A 24,428-nucleotide genomic window follows, 5' to 3' on the forward strand; every position below is an offset into this window, starting at 1 on the left:
GTCCAAAAAATTTAAAAAGTACTTTCTTTCTTTTTAATGTTGAAATGACCTTTGCCTGCATTTTCTTTTAACCTGTCTGGCAGGCATTTTCAGCACTAAATATTTACAAAATGTACTCAATCATCAGACAAACTGTTAACAAAACACATCAGCAACCATATATGTTGCACACATAAGATTTGACAAATCTTATGTGTGAATCTGAGGATAGTGAAAGTTATGCCATCAGCAAAACATTCCAGAGTTTGGTATGCTTATGAAAAAAAGAACGTTACAATGATTCATAACAATGAGTTATGCAATGAAACAGCAGCCAAGGTTACACCAGAGGAGGTGAACACACACCAGGTGAGGAGGAAAAGATGAGAAGGAGGGCTGAGCAGCAGAGGCCATGATTGTAAGTCTGTAAGTTGTTACCTACTTGGCGGGGCTGCAGGTATGCAACGCCTTCAAATGAGGCTTCCAGGTAGCAATGGAAACCGAGTTCTCATCAGCAGCATAACTACGCCAGACACACTACGTGCAGAGTCAACAGGATAAATAAAGTAATGATAAATCGAACAATAAACGGAGCAAAAAAGGGGTGAGGGAGGATCATATAGGTTGGGTAGGAAGTGAGAGAAGAAAAGTGAGGAGGGAAAAAGAAAAACCTGATTAGTTTTCGGGGGGAGTGTTGATGCGGTGCGGTTGGGGGATGTTGAAGGGAGGTGGGGCAGTGATGGTGGTGGTGCTGGTGGAGGGGATACATGCCTGAGGGGGGGGAGAGCGCTTTGGTAGTGGTGCCAGGTGGCTCTGAGGTAGGGACGAGCACCGTCGGTGGAGTACATACGCCAAGCTGCCTGGGTGGGGGAGGAGCAGAGATGGACAAGACACAAACACATTCACATGTGCACACGCACGAACACACAGAAATGACACAAACTTGGTGAGGAAAAATAGACTGAGGTTTATGTGAAAACGTAACTTCCAGTTTAAAAGCCTGTAACCACCTGGCAGATATTGTGGAGGTTGTCCGTACAGACATGAAGAGTAAATTGTGTCATTTACAGTCACTGTAGTTAATTTGACATAGTTTCTCAAAGATATGAACAAAAGTGTGAAACCAGTGTTCTAATGCTATTCCATATTAACTTCTACTTAGGCAAGGAGTTTTTAAACTTTTGTCAAAGCAATGCTAAACTACAGAGACAGAGTGCAATCTGTTATATATGTCTAAAACATATCTGTATAAAATGCAAACATGGGCTGAAATGCTAACAAAAAGCATCAGGTTTGCTGGATTTCACAATATCAAAGGATTATTTTAGCACCATATGGCTATTAGCTGTAGGAAATCTAATGCTAGCTGGCCTAAGAAATATAATAAAATTAAAAATATCTTGGAGGCCTACCTTGGAGGAATATACCAGATTGTATTTGACCTATCAGTGAGAAATGTGCCTTCTACCTACATAAGCATGTTGACTCTCAGTTTTCCTATTTTTGCTTTTAATATGGTCTTTATAAAGGTTCAGTCATTCCTGTATTTATTTATTTTTTAATTTCAGCAGCTTTTAAAAAACATTTGGGTTTCTTTAACCCGTCGTAATACTTTCACACAAACATCTGCTCTTAGGCATTTATCAGTTTATTGCTGGCAGATGGAAGTGACAAGGAGACACAGCCGCCTAATACAAAGAGTGTGGAGAGCCGTGAATTGTTTTCCTTTTAGCTGTGCATGGATTTAATTGCTCTTTGTCGCTATGGTGATTGTACATCAGAAATTAAATGGCTTCTTGGCATTTAGATAGGTAGATATAATTTTATTTCGAACATGCAAATATAATTGAAATAACAGCAGAAAAAACAAAAAACAAAACTTAAAAATCATCAAGTTTTCATGTATATATCTATGTCTACAAAATATATGTGCTTTTAGTTTAGCATTTAGGCTAAACTAAAAGATTAGGACACCTTCTAAATTCAGTGCAGGAGAAATATTAAGTGCAACAGACTGTTTAAATTTATCTATGGAAATCGCGTGTTTGCTGGTAAAGTTATCAGCAAGTTGTAACAGTGGGGCAGGATGAGACATCAGTGTGTTTAGGGTGTTTGTCAGAGCCAGTGATGGACACAAAGTACTCTTTATACATCATCTTATTTAACTGAGCCGGTCATACAGTCTTCTATGCCAGATTAACAGTGAACCTAATTCAAAAGTAATAACTGATGAGGCCACAAGCTGTGTGCCACCTATCTTTTAAAGGTTGCTTCCTTTACATCGTCAACCATAATTTACTTGCAGCTGACTCAGCCTCCTCAAACTTGCCAGGTATGGTTACAAGATTTCAGACATGACTTGGAAAACCCAAATATAAACACTTCACACAGACAGGATGGAAAATTAACACTGACCACCTGCCAAACGCTAGTCAGTTTTGGCTGCTGATTATTATGTGGACAGTTTTTTATCATTTATAGATTCAATCTTGTTCTGAAAATTACACAAAAAGTTATTTGGCAAAACGACCATGACAGATGTTGAAATTTCGAATTGACCAGCTGTGAAGGCTTGAGGACAGTAGTAATATTCTGTTATGCACACACAGAAAATAGCGATTAAAAGCAGGGAGAGCTGCGTGAGATGAGGGGAGTGAAGCGACAGAGTAATGACGCCGTCCACATATTTAACACTTCACAGGTGCTTCCAAGTTTCCTTTTACCTGTTGAGGAAAATGTTATGAACTTGGCAGATAACAGACAGTGACCAGATACTTGATACACAGCCAGTAAAAGAGGAACAAGACCAACACACTGGATTAATTGTTCACTTAGTGGGTTATTAAGGATCAGTTGGGCTCCAACTGGATTTCGTCTATGCTAACAACAGATATTTATACATAACAAGGAGATCAGACAAAACATTGGTTTGATTTAATGAATTATTCATATAAATATTTATGAAAACTTTACCCATATCATCCGACTACTTATTTGGAAGGGAAAAGCACCCATACCATGTGTGTGCATACAGTGAGAATAAAGTGGATCCATAATGCTATGTATAAATTATTTACTCATTTATTTTCATCAGGAAGATGCTGTCAAACAGATGGCAAAGTATCTAAGAAATTGTATCTTAATGTTACCATTAATTATTCACTAAAACACATGATATGCACCGACATATGCTCTATTTAGAACATAAAGAAATTACAACGGCATTCCCTGAGCTATCAGGTTGATATTAAGACCAGACTGCTGCATGTGACCAACAGTGAAGTTTAGTTTCCATTGTTTGTATGCTTTGGATTTCCTTTGGTTTAGTTTGATTGACATATTTACATTACTATGAGATAGTTCTTTACAAGCATGACAATGATCGCTCGGTTGCTTCGTCAAACGACTGACAGCGGATATGGGACAATGAGGGAAGAAAATGCAAGACTTCTTGGCCGCATTTGTAGATATCCTTGGAAAGGGAAAGATCTTGTCAGGCTACTATGACAGTCTAGAAACCCCTTCATTAAGAAACAGATGCAAATGATGACAGACAGTTTGGGTAACAATTTAGATTTCCAGATTTCCACTTCCAAATATGCAGTTTTAAAACTGGGTCAGCAGTAGAGTTTTGGATTTAAAGTGTGAGGAAGTTTTTGTCTAGCTGTGTCTAACAGTTGGCGAACTTGATACTATCATATTATCATAACTGATACAGATTAGAACAACATTCGAAACAGCAGCGTGAGACTCAGACGTTCGAGTTTGGATTCTATTACTGACCGGAAAATTTCAGAAAGTAGTGCAAGGTAGTTCGTAAGATAGGAGAAGGTAGACAGAACAGACAAACGCCTACACAAAAACAAACACATGCAGTCTCACAAATACATGCAAAAAAGAGACACACACACATTTAGCTGCGCACTTCAGGGAACACACTCCACAGCAGATATTTATTGTTCATTAGCAAGCAATGCAGCTGGTCTTGTCTATTACAATAAGTGATAGTTTGAAGGAGCGTCCGCCCAGGGAATGATCGCCATGGAAACGGCTCATAAATCCCAGCAGTGTGTGTTGCAGTTGGACCTGAGAGTCGGCAGTGTGCCTCACACACTGTTAGTCATCACCAACTACACCTTGACAAGGCCGAGAAGAGCATAATACACACATACACACACACACACACACTCACATTAAGTATGCTCTTAATGAAACACCCCTACAGTAATAGAAGTGATGCACACCTGCACTTCAACAAAGGGTAAAGAGTGGACACACTCATGCTTTTATTTAAAAACAGGCAAAACGGACGTGAACTACGCACAAATCCATGAACATTTTCACATAAAGGGAATTTTTTTTTCTATTCACACTGGTACTCAGCTGCTTCTACTGAAAAAAAACATCAGTCGAGGTGAGGTGTGTTTGTTCTCTGCATGTCTGAGTATCTACCTGGATGAGGCTGGCAGCTGGGTTCCTCCTTTTTTCAAAGTGCTTTTGTCGATGCTGCTCCTGCACCTTCAGGGCAAAGCCTGAACCTAGGATGCCCTATGTGGAGAAAACAAAGACACACACTGAGTTTAAACTTGAAGAAAATTCACCATAGAGAAAAAAAGCACCTGCTCTTATTTGTGTAATATGTACAGATTATTTTGAAGAAATACAGAAAGTGTAATCAGTCATTGCGCCACGATGTTTTACTCACAGCTGGCAGGGCAAAGAAGGAGATCCCCAGCAGAGCAAAACACGCTGATAATAACCGCCCCGTCCACGTCTGTGGGGTCTTGTCACCGTAGCCAATAGTTGTAAGGGTGATCTGAAAGTTCAGAGGACACTACTCAAATAATCATAGCCAACATCATTTTATTTATACAATTTAACTCACAGGATGAAGGAAATTATATTTTTGCACGCTGAAATAAAAGAGACTCAACGCTTTCATATACACAACAGATATGAACATCAAAGCATGCATCACATTCACAGTATTGTAAAAGCGTACAAGTACAAGTAGAGACTGAGCTGTGCACGTTTATGTACTGTCTGCTTTTTGGTTTTACTTCCTCAAATTTAACTGATATTCTTACAAAGACTGAAAAGTGCACAGAAGCAGTTCACATTATTTTATTACATTTAACAAAAACATCTTGCCTTCAAGGTACCACATTCCTATCTACATGGCTATAGTATTATTTGTTAAACTTCATTTCAAATGAATTTCCAAATATAAGTGATATTAATAATTTTTATAATCTTCAATAACCGGTAAAGACAAGAGTTAATTACTTTCAAACAAATTTCTCAAATGCACTTATTAAACAGAATTAAAGAACACCAACATCTGCTGAATGGCACGCTGTGCATCTCCCAAATGTTCATATTTTTCCAACCAGGGAATAAAAGATTAATCAGTGTGAAGGAAAATATCCTCAGCATTTCGAAAGCTGTGTGAAATGCAGGTTCTAAATCTGTGAAACTGGCTTCTGGATCTCTGTTTTTTCACCTTAAAATTAAATGTATCTAAACTTGAGCTTTTAGCAAGTATAATACTACAGTTTTTAGTGTCTACCAGACAGAATCTTCTCCAAGGTCGCAGCATGTGTCATTCCCACAAGCCGAATAGGCCAGTCGCACCTGGCCGCAGGAGAAAATTGACTTTATTGATTGGGCCGTTTCTTGTTTGTGTGTTGTCTGTGTCCATATTTTCAAAGGAGGAAACAGTGCGGTATAGCCAGCCAAGTGTGAATTTAAAGACCATTCTTCCTTGTTTTTGTATTGCAGGTGTCATTAAGGTCACAGACAAACTATGAAAAGAAATATGTCACTGCTGCAAGATCAGAGCGACAAAAGTTTTCTTTATTTTTTGCATGTGAAAAAATTATGATGGGTTTGGAATATTTTAAGAGTTAAGAGTTCATTTTAAGAGTTAATACAAATGATTCAGCTGTCATTCAATTAAGTTATGGTTATTTTAGCTGAGACTTCAGGATGTCACAAACAGGACTAAAATAATTTTAACCGGCTGTGTTTTACAGCATGCCGTGTGCCAGGTTAGTGTGCATCTCCATGTGCTCACCGTGCCCCACCACAGAGCATCAGCGTAGGTGGCAAACTCCTTGTTGAATTCTTTCTCCACCAGATAGACCAAGAAGGAGGAGAAGATCAACACCAGAAACCCTATATACCAGGCAGTCACCAGCTCCTGCAAGAAATACAGATAAAAGATCTTTATATTTTCATAAAGATGATTTCTAACCTTGTGCTGCAAACATGGTGAAAGATATTGATTGATTTTTTCTTTTGAATATAATCGCTCCCTATTGAGATTTTCACCACTCCACATAAGTCAATAAGTAACATTATTATCTTTTCCCCACTTTTCAACTTGGTTTGTGGTATGGAGAAAAAAAACAATATTTTTCAATGAAAATTTGGTCAATTTAAAGTTCACTGCACCAACAGTGAATACAGTACAAAATAAATATGAACATAAATGCATAAACAAGACGGATGGTCACAATATCAGGAGTACATGCAACTGGCAAATAAAAGAAATTACATCTGCATATAATATATCAATCAGAACAGTAATAGCATACTTTATAAAGTACCTGTGAAAATGGTGATTAAAAACTAGCACTAACAGATTGTCAGGTGCCATATAACAACTCAACAACATTGCATTGATGCTATTTTAAATAAATGTGACAGTTTCCAATTAGCTCAGTTTGCTGATGTAAAATCTCACTGCAAGTTTCAAGTCTTACAGAAGGATGTTGGCTTTGAAATGATTTTTTTTTTTTTTTTTTTTTAACAAGGTTTACGGAAATGGCGACAGGCTGCTCACATTAAATCAAAAGTGGCCCTGACGAACTGCTCTGCTGCCCTTTTAAGCAGGTGAGACTGCAGCTTTATTGGAGTAGGTACTGGGGCCAGTCCAAAGAGCAGCTCAGCAGTAGAACGAGCAAGTAAAATGTCCAGTCACATTTTAGACTTCTTTGACAGCTAAAGTTACTTAATGCTTTCAAGCTTTTAAGTTAAGGTTTGTGTAAACAGTCATTCCAGTAAGTCTGATACAAAGTAGTTTAAAGCCAGCTCCACTTCAGCCGCAGAAACAGTCATAGGTTTATTTCTGTATTTGAAATAATTTAGATGATTAATTACATTTTGTATACTATATTCGTTTAATTAACATACAACAGTGATTTGTAATACACAATAAAAGAGGTGGGTTGTTAGCAAATGTAGCAACACACACCATTAGCAAACCTACAAAATCAGGCCACCTAGTGATCTAGACAAACACACACAGATCCAAACACCTCTCTATATGTTTAGTTGTAGATAGACTCCTGAAATGACTGTTAAAAAAAGCCCTACCTTACTATGTGCGTAAACTACAGATCCAAGCAGTTTCCAGGTCCCTCCCCTACGGTCCATGCGCACCATGCGCAGGATCTGAAGGAAGCGAAGGCTACGCAGCGCAGATGTGGCAAAGATGTTACCCTGGCTACCAGCTGAAACCACAGCAACTGAGGCGATAAGTACGATGATGTCTGGGGAGTAAAAGAGGGAAATTAAAGGTCATGGGTTTCACAATATTAGTAACAGGAACTGTGGTTGACTCACCTACTTTCTAAATCCATCCAACCTGCCATCCGTCACCTTTAAAACAGCTACTTATTCGCTAGAAGCTGTTGTTTTCCTTTTATTTACATGTTTACATAAGTCTTTGTTTGTCATTAAATCTACAGCTTTAAGATATCATACGTATTTTGTCTCACTGAATTTCCCGAGAATATTGACGTCTTCCTTGCTTGAACACCAAAGTAAGAACTGAGAACTGCAGTCTTTTAAAAATGTGTGTTTTTATGTTCTACGCATAGCTGTGACAGTGGTAACTGTACCTGTAGTAACTAAGGGAAGACAAGTTTTATCAACATTGTTGCAACAAAAGTATAACTTCCTACTTATGAACCTGTTTATATAAGAAACTATATGTAACATCACAGGGAAGATATTAAAAGAACGCTATACAAACACAATTAAACTGTTTGGAGTTGTGAATGGCTGCATCCATAAATTGTACAGTTACATAGCAACATCTTCACACAGACCTACCTATGACACAAAACGGTTTTCTGGCAAAGCGGAGACGTCCCTGCCAGCCTCGATAGCGGCAACAACAGCCAGCACTCCATATTCGGATGATGTACTCCAGGCCAAACACTACAATCATCACAAACTCCTGCAGGATGCATACACAATAATTCACACACTTGAACCTTGTAGCATCATAAAAATAGTCAAACACCACAATCATCACAAACTCTCGCAGGACGCACACACAATAGTTCACGCTTGAACCTCGTAGCATCATAAAGATAGACTTAAAAAGTTATTCTTTCAATAGCTTTTTTCAAAAAGTCAAAAAGGTAAATCTGTAAAAAAAAAAAAATCATCACTTACACTATAATCACTGTATATTTATGCATTTTAATGAGGGTAATTTAAAGTCACTACATGAAACAAGTTGATGTTCCTGACAGGAAAAGAAAAGGTGCAGTTAACAACATTGTTAATGACTGTTTACCATTAAGGTGAGCCAGGCCCTTGTTTGTTTGTTTTTTTCCCCATAATGCAGACTGATTCACTATTCAGACTTACAGTGATAATTCAGTGTTACAAGGCCATTAACACGGTTAATGGCTAAACTTGTGCTTTTCTTGCTTTGGTAGTAAAGATGTCTGTAATAAGAAAGACAACTTTACTGCAGATACTTTGACTCATCATAACAGGGAAAGCCTGTTTAAAGTCTACAGTGCTTCGTTTTTTGTTTTTTGTTTTTTCCAGATAAGCGACTAACAGCTGGACTAAAGCCTGCCAAAATATTTGTTTTCAAAATACTTGTTTTCATGCTGATAATTAGCCACAATTATAACAATTCTTTGAAAATATAAACTTTACTTTGGAAAATGTGGCCAATGTACTGGTCCATGTCCACATTAATGCTACAGGAGATGCTCAGCCATGGAAACCCATGATATGATGCTCCTAGTGCATTTTTTGTGTTGCTGTAAATGCCAGAGGTTTTGAAATTTCCAGTTAATGAGTCTTCAGAGCATTGGGGCTTGGCGACCCTGCTCTGTAACTTCATGGCCGAGTTGCCCTGGTTCCATCAAGGCTTTAACTTTGCAATTATACCATTTCATTTGATCGTGGAATATCTAGGAGGGAGGAACCTTCACAAACTGATTATTATTGATCTGATTATTAATATCTTATTACAGTACCATGCTCCAATACTGAGCTCTTTTAAAAGATCCATTCTTTCACAAATTTTTGTAAAGGCAGACTGCATTGCTAGGTGTGTGATTCTAATCACCTTTGGGACTGTAAACAATTGAATTCAAAGATTAAGAGGTGTGGCCAAACACTTTTTTCAACATACAGGGTGGGCCATTTATATGGATACACCGTAATAACATGGGATTGGTTGGTGATATTAAAGTCCTGTTTTTGGCACATTAGTATATGTGAGGGGGCAAACTCCTCAAGATGGGTGGTGACCATGGTGGCCATTTAGAAGTCGGCCATCTTGCATACAACTTCAATTCAATAAGAAGAGGGCCATGTGACTCATCAAACTTATTGGTAATGTCACAAGAAAAACAATGGTGTTCTTGGTTTCAATGTAACTTTATTCTTTCATGAGTTATTTACAAGTTTCTCTTTGTTCACAGCCATTGACATGTCGAAGAGGTTAACACGTGAGGAATGGATCGAAATTGTGTTGATATCTGGTGAACGTAGTAACCGGGTCATTGCAGCAGATTTCAACGCAAGACACCCTACGAGACCACCCATCTCCCATGCTACAGTCAGCAAACTGCTTGCTAAGTTTCGTGAAACTGGACGCAAGAAAAACTGTCACTAATGAAGAAACATCAGTGGCTGTCCTAGCTTCCTTCAGCAAGAGCCCACAGCGTAGCACTCGCCGCATGTCACTGGAGAGTGGCATTAGTCGAACATCCCTTTAGCGGATATTAGCTACTCACAAATGGCACCCTTACAAACTCCAGCTACTGCAGCATCTCAACGAGGATGACCCAGATTGGCGCACAGAATTTGCAGAATGGGCAAAACAAAAATAGGAACAGGACCCTCAGTTCACGCAGAAGATTTTGTTCAGTTATGAGGCAAACTTTTATGTGAATGGTGAAGTTAACAAACAAAACCACCGCTATTGGTCTGACACTAACCCACATTGGATGGATCCCTCCAAGACTGTTGGACCAACAAAAGTGATGGTTTGGTGTGGTATATGAGGTACAACGATAGTGGGCCCATTCTTCATCAATGGAAACCTCAAGGCCACTGGATATTTGAAATTGCTACATGATGATGTGTTTCCCTCTTTATGCACTGAAGCTGGCACGTTCCCTGAGTTTTTCCAGCAAGATGGTGCACCACCACATTATGGGTGCCAGGTCCGAGCATAGATGAACAGTTTCCTGGAAAGTGGATTGGTCGTCGTGGGCCAGTTGAACGGCCCCCAAGGTCTCCCGATCTGACCCCCTTAGACTTTTATCTTTGGGTTCATCTGAAGGCAATTGTCTATGGTGTGAAGATACGAGATGTGCAGCACCTGAAACTACGGATACTGGATGCCTGTGCTGGCATTTCTCCTGTGGTGTTGTTTTCAGTGTGTGAAGAGTGGGAGAAGAGGGTTGCATTGACAATCCAACACAATGGGCAGCACATTGAACACATTTTATAAGTGGTCAGAAACTTGTAAATAACTCATGAAAGAATAAAGTTACGTTGAAACCAAGCACACCATTGGTTTTCTTGTGACATTACCAATAAGTTTGATGTGTCACATGGCCCTCTTCCTATTGAAAAAACAAAAGTTGTATCCAAGATGGCCGACTTCTAAATGGCCACCATGGTCACCACCCATCTTGAGGAGTTTCCCCTTTCACATATACTAATGTGCCACAAACAGGACTTTAATGTCACCAACCATTCCCATGTTATTACGGTGTATCCATATAAATGGCCCACCCTGTAGAGTATCTTGCTGTTAAGAACTTTGACATATGAAACATAAAGTCATAGTCAGCTTTTAGCTAAAATCTAAAGAGATGAACCAATAAAGGTTAAAAAAGTGACAAAACTCCAGAAGGTCACTGTGCTTACATAAAAGTGTTATAAAGTAATTACTCAGTATAACAGAGTAAGCCAACAGGATACCCCATGTTAATCAGTGAGCTTTACAAGGATTTAGAAAGTCTGCTTTTCAAATGTATGCTAACCTTAGCTATCTGCTTTCCTTTCACTTTTCTCGTGCAAGTCTCATAACTGGAAATAACTGTTCCTTTAAAAAATCGGACCAAATCCAAATAATAGGAAGAAAAAATACTGTATGCCACTACAGCTCCACTAACAAAAAGTAGTTATATAATATTGGTTATACTGTGTATAATGGTACACTGTGTGATCTGTCAGTCATCCACAGTGAGCTTCACCATGAGCACTTCATGAATATCTCTGCTGTGCAAAAAGTAAAACTGTTTTGTGTTATTTTTGCAATATCTTTTATTTTTTCATCACTATCTTAGCTGACAGATTTGTTTTCTGCTCAAGCATGTCCAAGGTACACACTGTTAAAACTGGCTGATTTAACAAACTGATTTAGACACACACACACACACACACACACACACACACACACACACACACACACACACACACACACAGTTATTTTACTGCATGACTTTATCATAAAATCATATAATGTAAACCCACCTATTGAGTCCAACTATTTGTATGAGTGTGTGTGTCTGTGCATGTATGTGTCAGTGCAGGTGCATTTGTGTGTGGTTGTTTTCTTGTGTGTCCTACCAGGATGAGCAGGCAGTGCGATGAGAACTCCTGGTGAGCAGGGATGGTGGAAAACACAGAGAGAACTAGACATCCGAATACCAGGATAAACCTTTGAAGACAAAACAAACACACACACACACGCACACACACACACACACACACGCACACACACACACACACACACACACACACACACACACACACACACACACACACACACATATTAATACAAAACATATATGTGTGTAATAAAGGTGATTTAGATCTTCGTAAAGGTTTAGACTCGTTAGCTCAGGGATTCTCTGGAAGTGATTATTTTCCCCCCACCAGGCTACAATCTGGATTTAAACTGTTAAGAGCCTTATTAGTTTCTGACGAAACAATGTTTACAGCTTCAGCATCTTTTATTTTATTACAGCACTGTAATTTAGTGAATGGAGGGAAGGCAAATAAATGGTTATCACAGTAACAATAAGGCCTCAAAAGATTGTAAATACATTCTGTTGTTGACTAGTTATCCTAGGGTTATCCTTTAAAGGGGAGCCATTATATTAATTTCCAGCTTAATATATTTATTACTCTACTAGAGCAGGTTGGCGTGATTTCCTGTTTGAAATGAGCTGTTTCTTCCTTCTTCAATGATCCTTATCTGGTCTACAATGGCCCTTCAGTTCATTTCAAAGCCCTTTCTGGATGGATGTAAACTGCATTTCGTTGCCTTGTACTTGTGACGTGTGCAATGACAATAAAGTTGAATTCTATTCTGTTCTAATTCTATTCCGTTGTGATCTTATCTTAGTTATTGATCTTAGTTATCTTAGTTAGTGATCTATCTTAGATATATCTACTCTCACTTGTATCATGCAGAGCCAAGAATACAAAAATTGTGTGAAACTGAGCATCTAGAGCTCGCTGGTTCATAGAGATTATATAGACACTGAGCTTAGTATTTATATTTCACAGGAAAAAACCCACACAGAAACAAATAAAAAGCTAAAATATCAATATAAAGGGGGGTCACTGGAAAATCTGTATGTCAGAGCTGATATCCCACAATCTGTATGTCAATCCAAAACTGAATCCAGTTGTGAATAAAAGTATTTTGTAATTTCTTCTTTTTCTTCTTCTTCTTTTGGATGCTCCCTTTAGGGGTCGCCACGGCGTATCATCTGCGTCCATCTCACTCTATCCCTAGCATCCTCCCCTGCCACACCAACTTTCTGCACATCCTTGTAATTTGATTTCTGATCGTTACTGTAAAGCTTGAGTCATAATCAGAGTGGAACTGTGGGGTATGGATCTGGAATAACTCTAACGTACTCAGAGTAAAAGCTCCAATTTCTAATGCGTTGTTTCAAATGACAATATAGACTCAAACTACATCACTGGTGCCTGCAAGGAAACCACTCAGTCTCTTGTAAGTCATATGGCAACTTGGTTAATGAGCAAATACAAATTAAAATTCACAAGGCAGCTTCCAGGCAACATATGCACCGACTAGCAGTCCCAGCCTACTGTTCTTCAGAGTAACTCTGAACTGTTTTTGTTTTTTTCCAAGACGCCATCTGTCTTTCTGATATTTATGTGTTTATGGTCTCATTCCCACAGATTTTTTTAAAGGTTTCTTTTCCAGTCTTATTCCCTTTCTCATTTTCGGGACCCTCGCTCTTACTTGTCTCTTTAATATACCAAATTGTTTACTGGTCCCTCCCACACTGTTTCCCTCCTCACATCCCATCCTCCAACTGTAATCTCTCCTTCCTTCAGCCTTCTGTTTCTCTGGACGCATTTTATTTTCTCTCTTCTGGCTTCCTTGTATAATTGATGTCAGGATTTATTTTCCATGGGATCCACAAGGAATATGAAAAGTGAGGTGAATGCTCATGTGTGTACCTGGCTGCATGCTTCACAGCAGCAGAGGACTGATGGTTCGAACTTCCAGCACACATCTGTATCTGATACTGGCTCCTTGTCTAATAGCTCTTTACTGTCATGCAGACAGACAGCATGAAGAGCACATTTAAAAACAGCATCCAGTTGTGATAGAGAAGTTTGTGTGTTGTTGGTGTGTCTGTGTGTGTAACCACAGATCGTCAGGATAACTTGTTAAGAAGTATTTAGTATTTAGTATTTATTTATTTATTGTCATTGTCAAGAACAATGAAATTGCGTTTGGGGCTTCCATACAACCCAAAAAAAAGAAGAAAATAATAAATACCCCTTAAAACCCAAGTGTACATATTTAACCCAGTGTGACTCCAATGCAATAAGACAATCCTTAGCAATAATGTTCGTAGAAATTCAGACAAAGACCTGAGAAACATGACAAAATACAACAATGCAACCCATTCAATATTATTGTACTGTGAGATATGATATCAGATATGATAGTTATCTATTTAAGAAAGAGGGGGGGGGGGGGGGGCAGGAGGGGGAAGAGAATAAAGATATGATGCACCAATGCAGACCAGTTCATTGCTATTAAGAAGTTGGATATGGTTATTGTCCGTGAGAGGGGGGCAGAGAGTTCAGGAGCCTCACAGCCTGTGGATACAGGCTGTTGGCCAGTCTGGATGTTCTGGCCTGTATAGACCTGTACCTTCTCCCTGAGGGCAGCAGATGGAAAAGGTGGCGCGCAGGGTGATGTTGGTCCCGCAGGATACTGTGCACCCTCCTCAGACAGTGAGTGGGGAAGATATTACTGATCTCTGGCAGAAAAGTAAAAAACCAGGCATAGGTAATCCTTTAGACCTGGTCTGAAACAGGTCAGGTTTTAACATGACTTTCCTAATGATTTTTGTTAGGCGTTAGCAGTTTGGGAAGTGTCCAAGCTTGCGGTGGATCATTTCTATCTCTCTGCTCCACCTCGTTCACTGCAGTGACAACACACTCCCAGGCAATGTGTTTGGTTTTGTTTGCCAACCCACTAATTTGACCACTAAAAATGATGTGCTGACTGGCTTCAATCAGTCAGCTTATCTTTGAAAAAATGTGCTTTTCCTGTTAGGATCATGATCATTCCTAACTCAGTCCAATTCCATTTAAGAAACTAGATGGCAGGTTATGTCATTGTATCAGGACCAATCAGGACTGAGGACTCTCCCATAAAGGAAACCTACCTGTGGTTAGACTCTCACTCTCTCCTTGCTGATGACTATTTGGCACACCTGGGGTGCCGCTCTTGAGCAATTCTTTTGTTTTTAAAAGGTTTGTGGTGGGAGACAGAGGACTAGGTAATTTTCAAATGTAGGTTCTTTTCTGTTAGACACAACCTAATGGTCTCTTTCCACATTTTGTACAATCTTGAATAATTTTCTTCACTTTCACAAGGACTCAAAATTATTGTGGCTGTCCCGTTACTCCCTCCGTCCAACCAGGGGTCATAACAGTGGCTGTCAAGACGCCACAATTACATTAAAACTTGACTGAAAATGAGTAACTACATGTCTTATAGAATGATGAACCCAAATGTGAACTTTTGGTTCAAATAAATATGCCTGGAGGAGATCAGTAGAGCTGGCTACAACAGTGTAAACAAAATTATGTTTTTAGGAATGCAGTAAAGGATCGTCACATTTTGATCCACCATGTAATACTATTTAGAAAATATCTGCTTGGCAACAGCATCATCAATGATCCCAAACATAATGGCAGTGCAGTAACAGCATAATGATGGAAGAACACACAGTGGAGCACTATCAGTCATGAACTGCCAAGAGCAGTGAGGGATCATGATGACAGCACAAGATGCAGCAAAGATTCAAAGAAGAGATTTGGACTGTCCGTCAAGACGCCTGGAGAAGTACTCCTGAAGACTACAAAAACACTTTCTGTAAAAGCAGTGTGGGATGTTCCAGATCTCTTGTTTATGGAAGAGACCAGATCAACTTCCCTTAAATGATTGGATGGATGCATTTATGTATATGTACTTCTACCACTCCTCTCCTGTCTCATTTATGTTTACTTTATGGAGCAAAATATATCCTAGCTTGTAACACATCCTTCAAGTGTGGCTATTTAAAGAATTCTCCCTCTAATGTTGCAGCACAACATGTTTTTTCATTGCTAGAATGCTATGAATGCTTGTTTCTTTAAATTATTTATTTATTTAGGCTGGTGAGTCCTGAATTTCAGCAGGAAATTATGAATATGAAGACAAAAGAGTTTCTGAATCATGTGCACTGGTTTCAACATTTTAGAAGGTAATATCGCAGAAGTTGGCTTGTAACTTCAGAGGTAAGCAGTAGTGCTCTTCTTTGTCTTGCGATCTAGCTGACCTTTCAGCCAATCTGACACCTTTTGGAAACACAGATAGCTTCACTAAACACGCCACTCTGAAAATTGACTTACAAAAGTTTTTCAGAGATACCTAGAGTCGGCAGGCAGTGGTGTATATGTAGGCCTTATTCCACACACTACGTTTTAGAAACATAAAAATGCATCACTAGCACATTAATTGCGTGTTTGCATTGGTACTCTTTGTAAGAGCATGTAATTTTAGAAGCAATGACATGTACAAATTATACTGTGATGTGATTTGAAATTGGTTAAAGAATTTTTCTCCAAAATTTCTTGACTTAATAAAGTGAAGCCTGGCTAAATTTCAGTGTCCAAATGTAATTTCTAAGGCTATTTTGTATTAGACAATTGCATATTTTCAAGATGTTTTTATTTTTCATCCTCATGTTTCAAGTATATTTTCTTTCTAATAACATTTCAGTACCAGGCTTTTAGTGAATAAATAAAATGAGTGAACGGTTTAGTGTACTGTGTGAAAATAGAGCAATGAGAGACCTTGATTACAGCCTTTGGCAAAATCAGAGTGAATAGCTCCTGCAATTTACAATCGGGGACTATATGAATAACTTTGGAAACACACGTTATTATTCTTTGATGTTTATAACAACACAAGCAGAGGCATTCTCGATGAACGCTCCACGCTATATTTACAATGGCAGCAGTTTTCATTTTTGAGGAGAGGAGATGCAAAGATCACCCATCACATCAGACAGCTCTTTACCATTTGGTGGACAGGTACTGGATCTGTGATTTCAGTCATCAGATGATTATTGTTTAGACATGCTGATGAGAAGAAGGCATGACTGCGGGTTTCTGAGTCAACCGTGTGATTATGAATAATGAAAAAAGTCTAATGAACTCTCGGCTTTCTGTGTTTAAAAGTGGCATAATTTTACATCACTCATCTGAAATCAGCATAGTATCAACATTGCTTTAAGCATCCAGGAACAGTGTGTGTTTTCCATCTGTTGCATCTCTTGTCGGACATCGGTTGATGATGAAATTATTCAGTGGATGCAGGCAGACATGACGAACAAGGAAGAACTGATGAGAGATATAGTTGATAACAGTTCCTTGGTGAATTTGCCACTTTTTAAAAATAGCTGCACAAATAAAGTAGAAGTGCTGAGATCTGTGTAGCTCATTCTGAGAAAGCTGAGTGTGCAGAAACAAGTATGTATTCAGTACAAGTATCTCAAGCAAGGCTCTCTATTAAATATATTTTTAGTTTTCGTTAAGGCTATTGAGAAAATGCTGATACTATTGCGAATAACTTATAAAACAGATGTTTCACTTGCTGGGCCCACGTCCTTATTTTATGTTTGACAGCAATTGGTAGATAAAGGTTAAGATAAAGATAAAGGCTTGGACATGAATTGAGCTGATGTTTGGGGAAGGCCTTGAAGCTGACTGGCAGTGGCTCCCGGGCCGATCCTCATCTATTAAATAGAAGTGAAGAAGTTAAAGAATTAAAAAGGGCAGGGAGGGTGGGGCACGTAAACGAGAACGAACAGCTTGTAGAATTGGGGGAACATATATAGATGAGAACTGGAAGGAGCGTGTTTGGAGGTGTGGGCCTGCTCCTGAAATTCAAATACTTTATCTCCAAATGTTTAACAACACATTGTGAAAAACAGATCCAGTGGTTTTAAAGCAGCTACTTGTCTCAAATTATATAATTAAATTAAAAAACTTGTGATCCTGACTTTGAGAATTTAATAGATGTTGGCAGTTGACTAGCAATGCTGAAACTTGTCCTTGCTTGAAGTCATCTTCATGTAAGTGTTTGGAAAGACATATTTTTAGCATTTGCAAAATGCTCCATCGTATGGCATTTCTTGTAAAGATTGAACAGTATGCCTCTGTGTTTAGTATGAAGACTTTAATGTTACTGGCTCAGTTTAAACTAAAGAATTAGACGTGATGATACATATTTGCATAAGTACAAGTTTTCCATCACCTCATAGCTCAATATCCAACTCAGGCACAAAAGCAATATTAATTAATATCAATATTAACCTAACAGGCGATTTGTGTGTCGTCTCATATATGGTTCATATAGTTGTTGTTGCTAAAAACGTTGCTGTTTACTGACATTAGCACCAAATGTTTAGAGTCCATTCAATTTCACAGTGTTCCTCTTCAGAACATTTGTGGTGGATGTCCCAGTTTGTTAAATGTCAGCTAACTTTGTTTATTAGGTTGCTCCACTGCATGCTGGCCAACTTCTGCATCACATTGTCAGACCAACATGTGGTTAAGTTGGTGCTTGACACTCTCAGTAGAGGACTGCAGGTTTGATAGTTTGCCCCCCTTGGTGCATATGACACAGACTTATTTACTGCTGATGAACATCTGAGGAACTGCACTACTGTACACACACACACACACACACACACACACACACACACACACACACACACACACACACACACACACTCCTCCACAAGGTGACAAGCTGACAATAATGCCAAAAAAGCCAGGAGAGTGAGGTGAGTATGTGAGTAATCAGTTCCCTGGAGATTTGCAGCCTGGACTCCCAGGGCGGTTTCATTACAAACATGAGATCTTAAAATAGAAACAAGGTAAGTAGGCTACAACAGGAAACAAACAGTAGCTGCACAGCAGTTTCCAATTTGATGACTTTTAAAAGTTGTTCCTTCTTGAAAATGTGTGTATAGCAAAATTTAAAGCTACACAATTTGTTATTTCTTCCAAATATGTACCTCCAACTTTACAGGTAACTAGAAGGATTTCAACTGATTTATTTGTGGGAAATTACTTTCCCACTTTCAGATTCATGTGTAAAGTAAACTAAATTTCTGATATCATCAGTGCAAAAAGTTATAAACTGATACGAACAAAGCAGATATAGTCTTGACACTGGAGAGAGGACCACTTGACTTTTCTCTTTTCTGTGGATAATAATTTGTCTCTGACTGGACATGGAAAGTGGAAGAAGGTTTAAAGTCATCAAGCAGCTTATGGTAAGATGTGTGCATCTGTGTGTGAAGCACAGATATGTTTGTGAGATGTAAAAGCTTGCAGTATGCACATACTAACATGATACGGTTGGTTTAAACAAGTGTGGGGAGCAGCCAAGTAAGAGAGCACGCATGATGTTTTTATAATTAAATAAGAATCTGAGCATGGATGGAGAAAGCGTGGTGTGTTTCTGTGTCTCTGAGTGTGTGTGAGAGAGAGAGACAGACTGGGTACGTGAGAGGTCAAGGTTTTCCACACAATGCTGTCTGGTATCATTATCTATTTCCTTCTTTCTTTTTGTGCCAGCCATGCATACCCTTTCAATCAAGGGAGTGGAACCAGAGGGGAAAAGATTGAAATGGAGAGAAAAAGACAAACTGAGAGAGCTGACGAGACTACTCACTTTGGAGAAGTACATGATGTTCCTCATAATGTGTCAAGTTAACAAAACAAAAGAAACAGAAACAAGAAACAAAAGAGCAGCAGAGACCTCGGTGGTGGATTAAAGGGGAAATACTGACTCCCACAAATCAAAATGATTGAACAATATAGGAGTTAGTTCAGCAGGTTCTCCTGGATGAAAGCAGCAGGGCTAGTTGTGGCTGTAATGGGAAGACACAGCTCAAGCTATAAATACTATATATCCAAATAAGAAAGTCCTGGTTAATCGGTATATCTCTAATGAAACAAGACAGGGAGATAGAGATGAAGGTAAGGGGAGCAACTCTTTCTTTTCAGTCTTTTTGTCTGCCCAATCTCTTACTTTCTCTCTGGACCTACTGTGGACCTCTCAGGTGTCACTGAATGATATCACACACACACACACACACACACACACACACACACACACACACACACACACACACACACACACACACACACACACACACACACACACACACACACACCGGTAGATAAAGAGCCAAAAGAGATGACAGAAAGAGATGAAAAAGCAAGATGAGGGAAAGAAGGAGGCATAGTCAGAAAGAAAGACGGAGCCAGGGTGATTCTTTGCCAGCAGTCTATTAGTTAATCCCTGTGTTTATCCAGTCGAGTGCAGTATCTTACCTGATGATGGCAGTGATAAAACATACGGTTTTATTTCTAAGCAACTACCTGACCAAACACAGCCGGGCCAAGGACATGGCGCTGCACGGCTCTACAAGCCTGTGAAAGAGTTGCAAGGCTTTCTCCATCGAGCCTTTCTCCACTAAAAGAAAAACGCAAGAAGATGTAATAGTCGATCTTTAAATCTCAGAAGTCAAATATATAGGTGGATGGAACATACCATCTCATGTCAGGAAGTATAAGAAAGGCCTAATACAAGGGCATGAACCAAGCTTGAAGTGTAATATTCAATTCAATCGATCTACAAAGTATGTAACTTTTAATCCTGAGCTGATAGATTTAAGGGTCACATCTTCTAATATGACTCAAATAATATGTAGGAAATAAACCCTAGAAGACTTCTCAGTGATCTGTTTTGTCTTCTTTAAATGTTGCTGAACTGAACAGCCTCCAAACAATGATAGACTCTATATACAGAACTAAAGAGCACGGACTCCGGTTGCAAATAACACCACTAGTCCAAGAATGCCCTGCTAATTTCCGGGATATTTTGGCTTTACTTCTGTACAGTGGGAGGCTGCATCGTGATGCATCGTCCATCTTTATATACAGTCTGTGGGGACGACACACTCCAGCTGCATCTGCGTGCGTCATTTAATGCCAGTAACGTCAGTGACATAAAGACCTACGAGGCAATGGAGATAAACTGCTCAGCATGTGCCAGTTCACAGAGAAAATTTGATAAACCTCCCACAGTGGGCACAGCAGATGCTTTGACTGAGGAGATTTTATATTACACACACACACACATCCATCTATACACATATGCAGTTTTTTTTTATCACCTCATTTTTTATTTGACAGAAATACTTCTAATATAAGACTTTTATATAATAATCATATCATATTCATATTATTTCTTTAGACATAGAGAGCTGCACCAATGTCATACAACAGAAGGAAGCTATTATTAGCATAAAATGATTGTTTATGGAAAGAGAATTGGCAAAGCCGTGCGGGTAGAGGTGTTATTTAGTTTTTGCTTTCTGTATTGATTTGACTTAGCGCACAAGTTTAGAAACAGATTTAGAGATGTCTCAACAAATTCACGACATCAATCCAAACTTTTTGTGCAAAAGGGAATTAAAGGTAACTGCACAGTTCAGATCTGCGACATCTAAATTTGGTATGTCTGAGCATCCCTCTTCACCGGTTTACCAGTGGATTAACGTGCCACATCGCCACATCTAGAAGCCATGTTACTGCAGCAAAGAGAGACAGACAGAAAGACTTCAGAGACGGGCGCAGAGAGCAAGAAAGAGCCGGACAGAAGCCAATTTTCCATGATGTGGGATGCACTGAAGATGGGTGACTGGTGCAAGAATACTCGGAAAGCTTTCAGTGCGTGCGTGCGTATGTGTGTTTTCGTTAACTAGACACAGACTGACAGATTGTTGAAGAAAGCCAACAGCTAACGGGGTTCATAAAAAATACTGGCTTATACACACACACACACACACACACAGAGACACACACACACACAATACACAAGATTCCTATCAGCACCCATTTCAGCATTTAAACCACTCCAAAACTCCCGTTCACAATGCTGTGAAGCAGATGTCAGAGGCAGACAGTGAACCAGAGACCAAAGGAGAGTTCAAAAAGGAGAGAACGGTAGACAAGTTTATGTGACAAAACTGTATTGAAAATCATATATATATATTTATTTATTTTAAACTATTTGTTTCTCTTGAACACACAGCCTCATAAACAAGAGTGATGTCCCTACACTGACAGAGTGGGAAAGGGAAGGGGTTCAGCTTCTGTGTTTGATTTCCCTTGGACTTCGAATCAAAAGCTTTTTATCATTTGATTTCTCAGAAATCAGAGCGCACATAAACACAGGCTTATCCAAACCTCTGAGGCAAGGAAATTAGAAGCACAAATCTGCAGTTGCTGTGTAGATAAAGACTCTGAATTATCTATTTTACAATAATATCTTTGCTGGCTGTATAGATTGAGTAGATACACTTTCCTCTTTCTTGCTGTGTTCTAAAGACAGACACTTGGCTTAGCCAGCTGCATTATGCACGTTATGACAGAAAATATCACACCTTTGTGTATTTGGAAATCCACCGGGCTCAGTGGGTAGCTTTCTTTAATGCCACTTGATTATGTGCAGCATGTGCATGAAGGCTCATTACTCACACCCAGCTAGCTGAGCCCAAAGAGGACTATGATTGATCAAGTACAGGGCCTGTGCAGCTTAAATGAGCTCAGTTAAGCCAAGACCACAATATGGTTTGTCAGGAATTAAGTCTGGCTTTTTGTCTTGCAGTTTTGAATCTTGGCATTTTATGTAACTCATTTCAACAGCACATTTACTTCCTTTGTTTCTTAGACAGGACTGCAATTTAAATTTTATGACTAAAAGTTTAGTTTGACTGAGTTCATTTTTTTTCTCTTTAGCATTGTAAAACACTTTTTTGTTGCATTTGTACTTACACAATAGGCAGTAACAGGCCTTGTTGAATTTTACGTATTTATAATCACAGGATATTGTGTAGCGAAAAACAGGGCTGAGTCTAGCTTGCTATGTTTGAGGGTGCAGCTAAAATAAACCCTAGGCAACCTGGATGAGACAAAGACAGGAGGTCAGAGCAGACAACTTTGGTCCCTGTTCAGATGTTCTCGTCTATTTTTAAAAATACGAGTCCTGATGAAAATAAGCGTAATAGACAAGCCATCTGAACTAAATTAAAAATAGTACCCACAGGCTTTAGAATAGAAGTCACTGCAGGAATCAACAGTTACCCATATCAGTTTGTGCTAATCAGCACAAAAACAGCTACAACAGGTAAAATGGAAATACAGTGAAATTTAGACACAGATCAAAAAAGTTGCTTGAGTTAACTGAAGTAGATCATGCTTTTGTGTATGTGCTTCTTTTGTTTCTATGTTTGTTTTTATTGCATCTCTGTGCCACATCTCTCTCTGCAGTGGGAAACTCTGGAGGTGGCAGTAAGCTGCTCACCCAATCAGACATTTGCAATCATTCTTGTGATTTTTCTGTTGCCTTTTCATATTTATTTATTTATTTTTTTACCTTTGATTTAGTAGGCAGAATGCCCTGTTTGAGTGGGTTGAGTCTTGCCCTGTCCGTAGAACAGGCTTATGTGGAAATGTGAAGAAAAATGCACTGAATGAAAATCCATCCATTCGCTTCCACTTCTCCTTTTCAGGGTCGCGGGGGGCACTGGAGCCTATCCCAGCTGTCATAGGGCGAGAGGCAGGGTACACCCTGGACAGGTCGCCAGTCTGTCGCCGGGCCAACACACAGGGACAGACAACCATTCGCACTCACATTCATTCACACATTCACACCTAGTGGCAATTTGGATTTTCCAATTAACCTATCCCCACAAGCTGCATGTCTTTGGACGGTGGGAGGAAGCCGGAGTACCCGGAGGGAACCCACGCAAACACGGGGAGAACATGCAAACTCCACACAGAAAGACCCCGGTCTGATGTTGGAATTGAACTCAGGACCTTCTTGCTGTGCGGCAACAGTGCTAACCACCGTGCCACCGTGCTGCCCTAACCACCGTGCCACCGTGCTGCCTGAATGAAAATCTAATAGTATATTTTTCTCCATCAGTCTTAATCCATTTAAAACTGTTTTTTAAATACTGTAGCAGTGCAAAGCTATAACAGTAAAGTAAACAAATGTGTATAAAGTACAGAAGTGTAGCCATGTTAAAGCCAAGTTAGAGTCTGAAATATTTATACTTTTAAGGTACTTACTGGAGAATTTTATTTATATAATGTGTCAGGATACTAAGTGAGAAAGTTTGAGCCTCTGGCAAGGCTCAGTTCAACTCAGGGGCCTAATACCTAAGGTCCTCGAGCATGAGATACATTTTCATCAGTGCATATGTTAACTGAAAACTACGTCTTAAATCTGTATTCACCTTCAAAATACTGTATTTCTTGTAGTATATCACAAAACCTCTTTATGAAGAAGATGAGTCTATGTTTGGTTTTAAAGGCTTAGAAATTAACAGCTCAGATGACTGACTGATAATTGAACAGTTTACTTGCATGATGAGCAAATTAAAAAGAACACAGAACAAATAAAATCAAAGCATGAAACATGCCAAAAATTGTTTGCAAAAGCACTGCTGCTCTGGAACTTTGGAACGGTG

The 24,428-nt window shown here is 39.2% G+C and overlaps 1 protein-coding gene across 3 annotated transcripts in view; it reads right to left on the bottom strand.

Annotated features, from left to right (window-relative positions):
- The window catches only part of kcnq5a (potassium voltage-gated channel, KQT-like subfamily, member 5a), a 114,741-nt gene that overhangs the window by 22,096 nt on the left and 68,217 nt on the right, over window positions 1-24,428 (bottom strand). For 2 of the 3 annotated variants that reach the window (XM_082557096.1, XM_082557098.1), the window contains exons 2-9: window positions 11,887-11,977; window positions 8,101-8,227; window positions 7,360-7,535; window positions 6,056-6,181; window positions 4,685-4,795; window positions 4,432-4,527; window positions 651-839; window positions 422-516 (exon numbers count right to left, since the gene is read on the bottom strand). In XM_082557096.1, the coding sequence (XP_082413222.1) occupies window positions 422-516; window positions 651-839; window positions 4,432-4,527; window positions 4,685-4,795; window positions 6,056-6,181; window positions 7,360-7,535; window positions 8,101-8,227; window positions 11,887-11,977 (1,011 nt within the window). The remainder of the gene's footprint in view (window positions 1-421; window positions 517-650; window positions 840-4,431; window positions 4,528-4,684; window positions 4,796-6,055; window positions 6,182-7,359; window positions 7,536-8,100; window positions 8,228-11,886; window positions 11,978-24,428) is intronic. The other variant, XM_082557097.1, reaches the window with a different exon arrangement.

The sequence above is a fragment of the Aulonocara stuartgranti genome, assembly GCF_965226115.1.
Source record: "Aulonocara stuartgranti genome assembly, chromosome: 13".
NCBI classification, from domain to species: domain Eukaryota; kingdom Metazoa; phylum Chordata; class Actinopteri; order Cichliformes; family Cichlidae; genus Aulonocara; species Aulonocara stuartgranti.